This window comes from Dipodomys spectabilis, unplaced genomic scaffold (genome assembly GCF_019054845.1).
Source record: "Dipodomys spectabilis isolate Male_0828 unplaced genomic scaffold, ASM1905484v1 ptg000097l, whole genome shotgun sequence".
NCBI lineage: Eukaryota > Metazoa > Chordata > Mammalia > Rodentia > Heteromyidae > Dipodomys > Dipodomys spectabilis.
Genome location: NW_024870774.1, coordinates 3,764,653 through 3,777,886, shown reverse-complemented (window position 1 = coordinate 3,777,886; position 13,234 = coordinate 3,764,653). Strand labels below are relative to the sequence as shown.

The following is a 13,234-nucleotide window of genomic DNA, read 5'->3' as shown; positions in this document are numbered from 1 at the left end:
CTTTGAAACATATCTATATTTCTTCAAATATAAAGATATCTCATGACATCTAGTAAAATTAATGACCCAGGAAAATGTCTCAGCTTTAGCCACAGCTTTGTATATCCCTTTGCCCATGATCACAACTCCCAGGGGTATAGATATGGTCTGAAAAGCACAATTCTAAAATACAGATGTGAAAAAATAAATAAATAAAATAACAGATGTGTGAAGTGGAAAGCACTATCAGTAACCTCCCTGTCATGGCACTAAGCAGAGTTGGAGTTCTGTTCATATGCATCTAATGATGGGTCCTTCCTGAATCAGCTTAATCTATTGTTGACCATCTTTTTCTTTTTCTTTTTTTTTTTTTGGGTCCGGTCATGGGGCTTGAACTCTGGGCCTGGGCACTGTCCCTCAGCTCTTCAGCTCAAGGCTAGCGCTCTACCACTTGAGCCACAGCGCCACTTCTGGCTTTTTTCTTTTTGCTTATGTGGTGCTGAGGAATCGAACCCAGGGCCTCGAGCATGCAAGGCAAGCGCTGTACCACTGAGCCACCTTCCCAGCCCCGACCAACATCTTTTTCTTTTCCTTCCTTCCTTCCTTCCTTCCTTCCTTCCTTCCTTCCTTCCTTCCTTCCTTCCTTCCTTCCTTCCTTCCTTCCTTTCTCTCTCTCTCTCTCTCTCTCTCTCTCTTTCTTTCTTTTTTTGTGCCAGTCCTGGGGCTTGAACTCAGGGCATAGGCACTGTCTTTGAGCTTTTTTTTTTTTTTGCTCAAGATTAGTGCTCTACCACTTCAGCCACAGCTCCACTTCCAGCTTTTTGGTGGTTAATTGGAGATGAGTCTCACAGACTTTCCTGCCCCAGCTGGCTTCAAACTCTGATCCTCAGATCTCAGTCTCCTAATCCTAGCTAGGATTACAGTCATGAGCCACCAGTGCATGACCCAAAATTATCCATCTGAAATATTCATATGGTGACTTAGGGTGTTAATTCTGTATCTAGAAATCTCCAATGCCATGCCAACTTAGAATAGCACTATCAGCTTTATATAGCTTGCTCTCTACTCTATAAAGAGATGTTACTGCTGGCACCAGTGGCTTATGCCTATAATCCTGGCTAATCAGGAGGCTGAGAGCTAAGGATCTCAGTTCAAAGCCAGCCAGGGTTAGAAAGTCCATGAGACGCTTATCTCCAACAAACTTCCAAAAAGCCAGAAGTGGAACTGTGGTATTAGTGGTAGAGCCTTAGCCTTGAACAAAGAAGCTAAAGCATAGCCCAGGCCCCAAGTTCAAGCCCCAGGACACACACACACACACACACACACACACACACACACACACACACACACAATGCTACTGTCCTATATTTATAGTTGTTGGCCTAGAACTCATGATCCTTCTGCTTCAGCCACCCATGTACTGGGATTAGAGGTATGTGCCACCATGTTCAACTTTATAGTTATTTTACCTCTCAGAAATCCAAATGTAAGGAATCACAAAGGATTGTGTGAATGCTGCAGGAAAAATTTTGAAGAGTTTCCAAAGAACGAAGAAAAAAAAGTTGTGTATCTTCCAACTCAAGTGGCTTGGAAGAGAGCAGGTGATAAAAATCAAACCAGTCAAAGGGAAAGGGAAATAATCTCAACACTAGGTGTTAAGACTGTAAAGACGCTGGCTCACCTACCCCCCGAATGAACTATAAATAAATATATTTCTCCAAGGGCTTGCTGGAATGTGCAGCATCCTGAGGAATTAGGCTCCTGGTTTGGACTTTTTGGTTCACAGGATCCCAATCAATCCACAGGAGCTCAGAAGAATGGAGAGATGCCTCTTTGATTCATTTTCAGAGCTAAAGATTGGAACAGTAAAGATCTCCAACTATTTCACACTGCAAACCCACAGTCTAGCACAGGAATATCTTGAACTCTGGGTTTGGGCGTTGTCCCTGAGCTCTGCAGCTGAAGGCGAGCGCTCTCACACTTGAGCCACAGCACCACTTCCCGTTTTCTGGTGGTTAACTGGAGATAAGAGTCTCACGGACTTTCTGCCTGTACAGTCTCTGAACAGTGATCCTCAGATCTCAGCCCCTTGAGTAGCTAGGATTACAGGCATGAGCCACCAGCACCCATATTTTTTCTTTTTTGAGACAGGGTCTCCTTAGGCAGCCCACACTGGCTTGAGCTTGTGATTCCTACCTAAGCCTCCTTAGTTCTGAAATTGCAAGTGTGCCTTGCTATACAGGGCCTAATTTAGCACAGTCCCCCCCACTTTTTTTTAAACAGTACTGGGATTTGAACTCAGGACCTGTGCTTGTTTAGACTGGTGCTCTACTACTTGAGCTATGACTCTAGTCCTGATTTTTTTTCTAGTTATTCTTAAGACAGAGTCTCACCTGCCAGGGTGCATACTCATATGCCTGAGCCCAATCTACTACTTTAGGCTTCACAACAGTTCAGACACACACTAACATATTCTCAAATCTCAAGTTTCCTGAGTAGCTAGGATTACAGGCGTGAGCTCCTTTCTGTGGAGCTCGGACCCTCATGGACTTTTCTGCCTGGGCTGGCCTGGATCTGCTATTCTCCCAATCTCAACTTGGGATAACAGGTGCACGCCTCTACAAACTACTGTGAGTTGAGAAAGAATCTCAGGAATTTTTCTGCCAGAGCTCTTGAACTGCAATCCTCCACTCTCAGTCTCCCAAGTAGTTAGGATTACAGGTGTTAATGTCACGATCCCACACCTGACTTCAGTTTTGACTTTTTTTTTTTTTTGCCAGTCCTGGGGCTTGAACTCAAGGCCTGGGCACTGTCCCTCCCTGAGCCTCTTTTGCTCAAGGCTAGCACTCTACCATTTGAACCACAGCGCCACTTATACCTTTTTCTGTGTATGTGGTACTGAGGAATCAAACCCAGGGCTTCATGCATGCTAGGCAAGCACTCTACCACTAAGCCACATTCTCAGCCCTCAGTTTTGACTTTTTTTTTTTTTGTCGGTCATGGGGCTTGAACTGTAGGCCTGGGCGCTGTCCCTCAGCTCTTCAGCTCAAGGCGAGCGCTCTACCACTTGAGCTACAGCGCCACTTCCAGTTTTCTAGTGGTTTATTGGAGATAGGAGTCTCACGGTCTTTCCTGCCCGGGCTGGCTTTGAACCGCAATTCTCAGATCTCAGCCTCCTGATTAGCTAGGATTACAGGCGTGAGCCACCAGCGCCTGGCTCAGTTTTGACTTTTTAAGAAATTGTACTGACTTGTTGAAGGGCACTGGCCTGAAGAATGACTCACTTCCTAGATTTGTCCTGTTGCTTCTCGCCAATGTCCTTCAGTTTGTTTCTCTGTCACAGAACTTTCTGTAAACTGCACATCAGATCTAATATTTCTTTTTTTTATGTGTGTGTGGGAGAGGGAATGAGAAGCAGCTAGAATATATTCTAAGCCCCATAACTATTAGCTAGACTAAGGCTGCTTCTAGAAAATGGGTGGTGGTTCTTAAAACATGATTACATTTGCAACTTCAAATGTACACTGAACAATTATTTGAAGAGAAGAGAAGAAAAAGCAGCAGCCAGTAGCCCATGCCTGTAGTCTTATGTATCAGAAGGCTAAGATCTGAGTTGTTGTTTTGGGGGTTTTTTTGCCAGTTGTGGGACTTGAACTTGTCCTGGGCACTGTCCCTCAGCTCTTCAACTCAAGGCTAGCACTCTACCACTTGAGCCACAGGCCACTTCCAGCTTTTTGTGCTTATGTGGTACTGAAGAATTAAACCCAGGGCCTCATGCATGCAAGGCAAGCACTCTACCACTGAGCCACCTTCCCAGCCCCAAGATCTGGGATTTGTGATTTGAAACCAATCCAAGAAGAAGCCTATGAAACTCTTATCTCCAATTAACCAGCAAAAAGCCATTAGTGGGGGCTGGGAAGATGGCTCAGTGGTAGAGCGCTTGCCTTGCATGCCTGAGGCCCTGGGTTCGATTCCTCAGCACCACATAAGCAAAATGAAAAAAGCCGGAAGTGGTGCTGTGGCTCAAGTGCTAGAGCTCTAGCCTTGAGCTGAAGAGCTGAGGGACAGCGCCTAGGCCCAGAGTTTCAGGCCCCACACCTGGACCCCCCCCCCCCCAAAAAAAAGCCATTAGTGGAGCTATGTCTCAAGTAGTAGTGTGAGCATAAAGCTAAGGCATAATACCTAGGCTCTGAATTCAAGCCCTAGTATCAACAAGAGAAGAGAAGAGAAGAGAAGAGAGAAGGAAGGAAGGAAGGAAGGAAACAAAGAAAGAAGAGAGAGAGCAAGAAAGTGTCTGGCATGGTGGTCTACACCTATAATCCCAGCATGGAGGTGAAGGCAAAAGTATGAGTTTGAAACAACATGACATGATCTTATCTGAAAATAAATAAATAACTGGGTACTGGTGGCTGATGCCTGTAATCCTAGCTACTCAGGAAGCTGAGATCTAAGCTTTCAGTTTGAAGCAGCCTGGGCTGGAAAGACTCTGAGACTCGTATCTCCAATTTACCACCAAAAAGCCAGAAGTGGAGCTTTAACTCAAGTGGTAGAAAACTAGCCTTGAGCAAGAAAGTTAAGGGAGAGTACCCAGGTCCTGACTTCAAGCCCCAGGACCAACACATGAAAAAGAAATAATTAATTAATACTGTAACCTATGTGGTAATACCTGGTAATATGTAATCAACAGTTTTATTTTGTTTTGAGAAAAAGTCTTGCTAGGTAGCCTAGGCTGTCCTGGAACTTGAGATCCTGCCACCTGAATCTCCCAATCATTGGGATTATAGTTGTATACCACCATACCCAGCTGCGCAAGAATATGTCAAACACTCTATGACAGGCAGCAAAGCTCCATGCCTGGCCCTGTGGATCCTTGTCAAGCACTATAATGGGAAGGTTGATGAATAAGCACACTCTCTGGTCAGTAGGTCCACCAAGTTCTCCAAAGGGAAGAAAGAAGCCAGGTCTCAACCCATACCTCCTTTTTTTATTTTTATTTTTTAGTGTGGGTAGTGGTGTAGGTGCTCAGGGTCGGGGCAATGTCCTTGAGCTTTCAAAAAAGCTCAAGGTTTGCACTCTTACCACTTGAACTATAATTTCATTCTCAGCTTTTTGCTGGTTAATTGGAGACAAGAGTTTCTGGATTTTATTGCCCAGGTGAACTGCAACCCTCAAATCTCAGCCTCCTCAGTAACTAGTGTTACAGGCGTGAGCCCCTAGACCCAACTCAGAATAGTTGATTTTATATGAATTATAATTATTACACATTTATTTACAATTCAAACACTAAGGCTTTAGGACATCCCTTGAGGTACATTACTAGCAGTAGCAGCAGCTCTCGCAGACAACAAATCCATGACAGAAGCTAAATGCAACCCTTGTTCTATTTAAGCAAGATGTCCTTGAATGCAACTGAAACTCACAATGAAGATTAGAGACAAGTCCATACTGATTATGCATGGTGTCTTCCTGAGGAAATAAGAATTTCCAATGTGAAAATAAATCAGATGAGCCTGGTGTCAGGCTTATAACGTAAGCAACCCTAGCTTCTCAAGCTTAGGGTTTGAAGGCAGCCTGAGCTGGCTTCACGAGACTCTATCTCCAAAATAGCTAGAGAAAAGCAGGGCTGGAGGTGAGGCTCAAATGGTAGAGCAGCAAGCAAGCAGTCAAGCTGAGTAAGCAGAAGGGCCTAGTGCCACCAAAAACCCCCACAACATCTCAAAACCACCACAACAAAAACAAATGGAAAAAAAAGGGTTAGCAAGAATAGGATCTTTGAGCTCAACCTGGTGGTATAAGCCTGTAGTTCCAGCACTCAGGAGGCTGAAGCAGGAAGATGGAGAATTCTAGCTAGTGTGGGCTACATAGTTAGGTCCTATTTCAACAAACAAACTAATAGGACCTTTATGAATAATGAAAAGGAGAATGGAAGCAATATAAATAAAGACGGTCTAAGTGGTAATTGGCTATTCTTAAGTTTTGCTAAACTTGTCACAAGAGGAAATGGACCAAGTGGTCTGATGGGATATAGGTTGCATGTGACTGATGGCTTCCATTCTCAACTGGATTCTCAACCATTAGGGCTGGATTCAATGGCTCATACCTAAAATCCCAGCTACTTGGGCAGTAGAGATCAGGATTATCATGGTTTGAGAGTAGCCCAGACAAAAAGTGAGAACCTATCTTAATCAAAAAGCTAGGACATAATGGTTCCTATCTGTGATCCCAGCTACAGGGAGGCCATAGGTAGCAGTTATTTTCCATTGGCCAATATACAGAGAATAGAAATGTCTAAGTCAGAAGGGACATTATATGATTAACAGAAAGAAGCTTTTGGTGTGACATGGGTCAAGATGCATTGTACTCATAAATTTGTTGAATCTTTTGTACAGCTACTTAAAGATAATAAAAATATAGTTGGGCGCTGGTGGCTCACGCCTGTAACCCTAACTACTCAGGAGGCTGAGATCTGAGGATCATGGTTCAAAGCCAGCCCGGGCAGGAAAGTTCGTGAGACTCTTTTTTTTTTTTTTTGCCAGTCATGGTGCCTGAACTCTAGGCCTCAGCACTGTCCCTCAGCTCTTCAACTCAAGGCTAGCGCTCTACAACTTGAGCCATAACACCACTTCTAGCTTTTTCTGCTTATGTGGTGCTGAGGAATCGAACCCAGGGCCTCATGCATGCAAGGCAAGCACTCTACCACTGAGCCACTTTCCCAGCTCGTGAGACTCTTATCTCCGATAAACCACTAGAAAATGGAAGTGGCACTGTGGCTCAAGTGGTAGAGCACTCACCTTGAGCTGAAGAGCTGAGGGACAGCGCCCAGGCCCAGAGTACAAGCCTCACATGACCGACAAAAACAAACATATATATATATATATATATATACATATAATATGTATAAAATAAGTTAAAAAAGATGTACTGAGGGCTGGGAAGGTGGCTTAGTAGAGTGCTAGCCTTGAGCAACAGAAGCTCAGGGACAGTGCCTAAGCCCTGAGTTCAAGCCCCAGGACTGACAAAAAAAAAAAAAAAGATGCACTGGACACACAAATGGACATATGAGCCGGGCGCTTGTGGCTCACGCCTGTAATCCTAGCTACTCAGGAGGCTGAGATCTGAGGATCTCGGTTCAAAGCCAGCCCGGACAGGAGAGACCGTGAGACTCCTATCTCCAATAAACCACCAGAAAACCGGAAGTGGCTTGTAGCTCAAGTGGTAGAGCGCTCGCCTTGAGCTGAAGAGCTGAGGGACAGCGCCCAGGCCCAGAGTTCAAGCCCCATGACCGACAAAAAAAAAAAACAAACAAATGGACATATGAAATTGTAATCCCCTTGTACAACTATTTGAAGATTAAAAAATATAAAAATAAAATTGGGTGCCAGCTACTCAGGAGGCTGAGATCTGAGGATCACGGGTCAAAGCTAACCCAGGCAGGAAAGACTGTGAGACTCTTATCTCCAATAAACCACCAGAAAACCAGAAGTGGCGCTGTAGCTCAAGGGTAGAGCACTAGCCTTGAGCCTGAAGAGCTCAGGGATAGCACCTAGGCCCTAGAGTTCAAGCCCCATGACAGAAAGAAAGAAAGAAAGAAAGGAAGGAAGGAAGGAAGGAAGGAAGGAAGGAAGGAAGGAAGGAAGGAAGGAAGGAAGGAAGGAAGGGAGGGAAAAATAAAATATTAAATTTTTTAAAAAGAAGAAAGAAGCTTTTGAAAGTAGAATTGACCTACAAGACTCTGACCATTTCAGAATTAAGTTTTTCTACTTTTGTGTATGATTTGTTTTTGTACTACCAGATATAGGCAAATAATATAGCACTCAAGCCACACCCAAAGCCCTTAACCTCTGAGAGATTAACCTGTGAACTGTGGGGCTAGAATGTTCACTGGAGAATGCTCAGCAGAATATCTGTTTCCACAGACCAGGTGTCATTAGCATTTTTCCCATCTTCCACCCACCTACTCACCAATGAATGGTAACAACCAGTTTCAAGTGGGTTCCCAGTGTTCTCTGGGGCAAAATGACTCCAGTTGGAACTACTGCCCTACAAGATCTCTAAGACAGATGGGCTGCTAGACTGGGAGGGAAGAGGGGAGATCCAACTCAGTAGGATATTCTAGGGCTCCCGCAGCTGCAAGACTTTGGAAGTCTAAGTTCAAGTTGTCTCTTCCCTGGCTGCCAAGAGCTCTTACAATGATTAGATACTCCAAACCTCTATATGGTTATGGAAATATTGGGAGATGTAATTCTTTAAAGAGAAGGTAATTGGCCAGGTGTTGATGGCTCATGCCTGTAACCCTAACTACTCGGGAGACTGAGATCTGAGGATTGTGGTTGAAAGCCAGTCCAGGTAGACAAATCTGAAAGACTTATCTCCAATTAAGCACCACAAAGCTAGAAGTGGAGCTGTGGTTAAAGTGATAGTGTGTCAGTCTTGAGCAATAGAGCTAAGGGACATTGTCCAGGTCCTGAGTTCAAGCCCCAGGCCTTAAGTTAAAGAAAGAGAGAGGGGGAAGAGGGGGGAAGGGAAAGAGAAAGAGAAGATAATTGTTCTACCTAGAAAAACCTAAAAGCTGATCTGATACAGAGGCACTGTTTATACCTAGGGCTACATTGTAGCCCTATACATTGTAGCCCACCTTCACTCTTCACTTCTCTTTCCAGACAGAAAAGAAGGAAGAAAAAGATTGTAATGGAGCTTACTTACAGAAAGTACCAGATCCCGCTTGCGCCTGGAGTTCTTCTGGCCACTCCCTCTGATCCTGCACGGAGAAGCAGTAAACCCTAGCGAGTGTCTCAGCTCCCCGGTGCTCCCAGGGCCTGACTCTTCCAAGGAACTGTCCAATGCAACGGCGGCACTGAGCATGTCTTCTGGGCGAGGTGGTGGAAGCTTGGTTCCATTTTCTGGCCCTGTTTCTGAGGATGCCCGCTGGATAGCCAGTTGTGTGGCTGGTGAGAGCTGTTTGGCATAGGCAGGGACCAGTACTCGTTGTATTGCACCCTCAGAAGCCACATAGTCATCTACCAGCTAAGAATATAAAAAAGAAGTCTATTAGCCAGCTGATTCTATTCAACCATTATTCTTGGGTCAAGAATAGAGGATAATGTGGAAAAAAGGAAGGAATCTAGCAGTCGTCAATGGTCAGTGGCTTGTTACGCTGAGTCTCCTATACAAGTATGGGCCAGCTATTTCTGGTGTGCACAGGACCAATGGTGTTGCCACAGGGCTGTCTGCAAAAATGAGATACATTTCTGATGTTCTATTTGTGAGTCATTTATAGTTTGCTCTAAGTATAAGAAATATAGCTAGGTAAGTGTTTTGTCTAAAAGGGATTAGAGAGGAAGTGATGACAAGAAAAGGAAACCAAGCAAGAAAAAGAACAAGAAAATTAAATGTAACAGTAAGGAAGGGAATGTAGTTCAGGGGTAGAGTACCTGCCTAGCAAGTTAAGGCCCTGAGTTCAAACTCCAGTACTGCCAAAAAAATAAAAGTAATCATGAGAGAAAATAAGAGAAAAATAAAAGCAAAGTAGGGAAATACAGAGTCAAACCCTAGAGAGCATGGCTCAGACAGCTTTCCTCTACTCCTCTCTATTCCCTCTGAGGGGCTGCTAGTCTGTGGCCTTACCCTGATCCTGGCCTAGCCATAGCTGTTGTGGCCCTGACATCCAGCTGATTACCCTGTCACTCAAGGACACACAGGGCAAGGAAAGGAAGGACGGAGCAAAGCAGAGAGAGAGGGAAGGAGAGGGATCTCTGCAGCCAAGAAAACAAAACAGTGAAGGGGGGAACCACACACGCACACACAGAACAAAGCGGGGGAGGAAGATGAGATTTATAGACCTGTGAGCAGCTATTCTGCACTGTGAAATCTAATTCCATCTTGTGGGTTTGGAAGCCTTCCCTGACTGAAAGAACCCACGGCTCAGGGCACTGACTGACCTGGTCCTCTCCTGCCTTTGACCCTCCAGTTCCTCCTCCCTCAGGCCCAAACCACTAAAAGTCCTGGCCAGGCCCAGGCAGGTGAGCAGGTGAGCTGCAGTGACCATTACTGCAGCACAGCTGTGTTTTGGAGAGAGCAATGACCAACCAGTTGCTGTAGTAAGGTAGCATCTATGGAAAAGAAGAATTTTTCTTTCAGATCCAGCAGATGGGCTGGGAGTTTCTCCCCCTCTCATCCACCCTGTGTGTTCTGGTCTTTACTCTTTATTGGGTGTCAAAGCCTTGTTGAGGGGGGAAGAGGAAGAGAGAGGACAGAAGGAGAGAGGGAAAGACTTGACAGACCTCCTGCTGGCTCTCGAGTGGTGACACATCTGTTATTTTCCCTTCTCTATGATCTCTCTAGTTGCTCCATCTCTTTTTCGTGCTTCATGTGTGGCATTCTGCAGTTCTTGCTCTACTCAGCCAGGATTTTCCTGTTCATCTGGCCCTTGAGCAGTAAAGGAGCTGAAATAGCACAAATCTAAGTCTATGTCTTTTTCTGCTTAGAAGATGCTATCATCTCCTGTTTTGCTTTCCTTCCTCCAATTTGATTTCCTTTCCTCTCCTACCTGCCCCTTATCTCATAATTCCCCCTCCCCCTGCACATGTAAATTCACCTTTCTTCTATTCTCTTCCCCCCTCCCCCCTGAACCTCCACTACTCTCCCCTCCGCATTCCCATCTCTCCACACTGAACTCCTCTTGGCAAGCAGAGGCCCATGATAAAATATGAATGAGCCGTCTGTGCACGGCAGGCATTCTCACCAGGAAAAGAAGAGTCCATGGAGCAGCTAAGACAGCTGTGGAGAAGAAGAGGCCATGTGGAGCTATTGAGAGGGAGGGAAGGGCACCCCATAACCTCATGCACTTAAAATACAGCCTCCTGCCAAGGCTGATGGTGCAGGAAGCAAGCAGCAGAGCAGACTCTCCCTGAAAAGGGACAAAGCTCGGCGACCTGTTTATCCCCAGTCCCAACAAAAAGACACTTTTTTTGGGGGGGGAGGGGGATGCTTGTGCTGATGTTTAATTCAGGGCCTTGTACCCTTGCTTGGCTTTTTCACTCAAGGCCTAGCACTTAACCACCTGAACCACAGTTCCACTTCTAGCTTCTTGCTGGTTAATTGGAGATGAAACTCACTGCCTTTGCTGCCTTAGCTTGGCTGCAAACTGTGATCCTCAGATCTCAGCCTCCTGAGTAGCGACAGGCTGAGTACCTAACAGGCTGTGTATCACCAGCACTCAGCAAAATGGAGGCTTTAAAGCTGGAAACGATATTAGAGACTGACAAAGAGCAAGAGAGACCAGAGAAGTATTAAGGGGCTACTGTGGGGCAGCCATACTCACAGGATTGAGTAGTGGGGCTCCTTCACCCGTGGTCAGGGTGCATCCTGGGAGTCTCACATCTTTGTGAGAGGCTGGGAAGCCCAAGGGCCCAGGCCCCACAGTTGACGCTGCCCCGAGCTGTCGCAGCTCCTCAATCACCACCTGCACACCGCTGCCCACACTGTCACACTCCTCCTCCACCGCAGACAGAGTCTTGCAGACTTCCCCTGGGCTCTCCTTGACAGGCCCAGGCTCCTCGGGTTGGGGACTGTGGGCCTGGCTCTCTCCATCCTCATCAGTGGTGCCCACTTTTCCTTGCCGTAGCTCACCTACTTCCTCCTGGAGCCGTTTCAACAACTCATTGTTGGCTCGGGCAAGACCCAGAGCAGCCTCAGCCAGACCCACGGCCTTATCCACGCGCTGGTAGATGATGTGCAGGAGCTGCTCATTGCTCTGAACCGCCAGACCATGTCCTGTGACTGTGATGGGGGTGCTGGCATGGGGATTCCCGCCCTGGGAGCCTGTGCTGCTCCCCCCAGTCTCGCTTTTACAAGCACAGCAGCAACACCTGGCCTCACTGCCACCAGGAGGGGAGAAGAGAATGGTGGCACTGAAAGACATGGCTGATGGACACCAAGTGTCACTAGAGGACTGCTCCGACGACAGGTGTTCGGGTCAGGGAGACTTCACCAGGTTGAGTCACTAGCTCTGGGTTCCCATGGCTTTCTCAGACAAAGTGAGCAGATGAGCTGGGGCTCTAGGCCAGGGATTCTGTGAAGTAGAAGAGCCAGTGAAGGAGAACACAGTCCATGGATGGCCTCTCCTCCACCTGACAGAGCAAAGCACCCAGGGGCCTCTCTGATGCAGTTCCTGAGGGCAGAAGGAATCTTTCTGCACCCAAGCCGTGGAACCCCCTCACCACTGCAACCCAAGGATCTGAGGGCACTCAAAAGGTGCACCAGCTTCAGCTAAGATTAGATTAAGGAAGAAAATGAAGGTCTGTCTCCCCTCTCCTCTTCTCTCTTCTTCCTATCTTTACTGTAATACCACGATTGCATTTTATTGCTTTGACATCATCCTCTAAGGAGTTCAAAACATTTCACCTGGGTTATCTCATCTACACAATGGCACTGGGAAACATAATACCCACCTGCCCCAGCCCCCAATCCAGAGTGATACAGAGAAGTTAGATGGCTTTTTCAAGGTCAGAGGCAGACATTAGAATCCAGTTTTTGCTATTTCAGTTGAATTTTTTTTTTTTTTTTTTTTTTTTTTTGCTAGTCGTGGGGCTTGAACTCTGGGCTGGGCGCTGTCCCTGAGCTCTTCAGCTCAAGGCTAGCGCTGTACCACCTGAGCCACAGCACCACTTCTGGCTTTTTCTGCTTATGTGGTGTTGAGGAATTGAACCCAGGGCCTCATGCATGTGAAGCAAGCACTCTACTATTGAGCCACCTTCCCAGAACCTGAATGTATTTTTTAACCGACACCATGTTTGGGGGACATAAACAATCATTCTGCCATCTCTCTATATAATTGTCATCGATTCATTCAGAGTAAGACTCCTCAATCAGGACTACATGGATCACTGAGGCCCTCAATGTGCTTCACACCTCTCTTTAGTACATCATGAACTCTGGGGGCGAGACTAGGGAAAGGAATTGAAAGGCTGGGTCAGGGAATTGGGGTGAGGCGGCTGTTCTCTAACTGTAGATGTGGATCTCCAGCTGTCTTGAATCCACAGGTCTGTAACCCATGAAAATCACTTCAGGACTCCTCTGATTTCTATTTCATTAGGCCCTTAAGAGCTAAAGTTCAACAGGAATGTCTGTGCTGATACTCTGCCCACATGACCAGTCTCTGTTAAAGAAGGCACCAAAATATCTGTGCTAAGCCAAGCACCATTAGTTCAGGCCTATAGTCCTAGCTACTCAGAAGACTAGATCAGAAGACTGAGGT

General features: G+C 46.2%; 1 protein-coding gene across 1 annotated transcript in view; it reads right to left on the bottom strand.

Annotated features, from left to right (window-relative positions):
* CUNH14orf93 (chromosome unknown C14orf93 homolog) overlaps positions 1 to 13,234 on the bottom strand; it is a 31,130-nt gene that overhangs the window by 5,322 nt on the left and 12,574 nt on the right. Inside the window, exons 2-3 of the mRNA XM_042686418.1 lie at positions 11,300 to 12,049; positions 8,683 to 9,003 (exon numbers count right to left, since the gene is read on the bottom strand). Of these exons, the coding sequence (XP_042542352.1) occupies positions 8,683 to 9,003; positions 11,300 to 11,899 (921 nt within the window). The 5' untranslated portion in view covers positions 11,900 to 12,049. The remainder of the gene's footprint in view (positions 1 to 8,682; positions 9,004 to 11,299; positions 12,050 to 13,234) is intronic.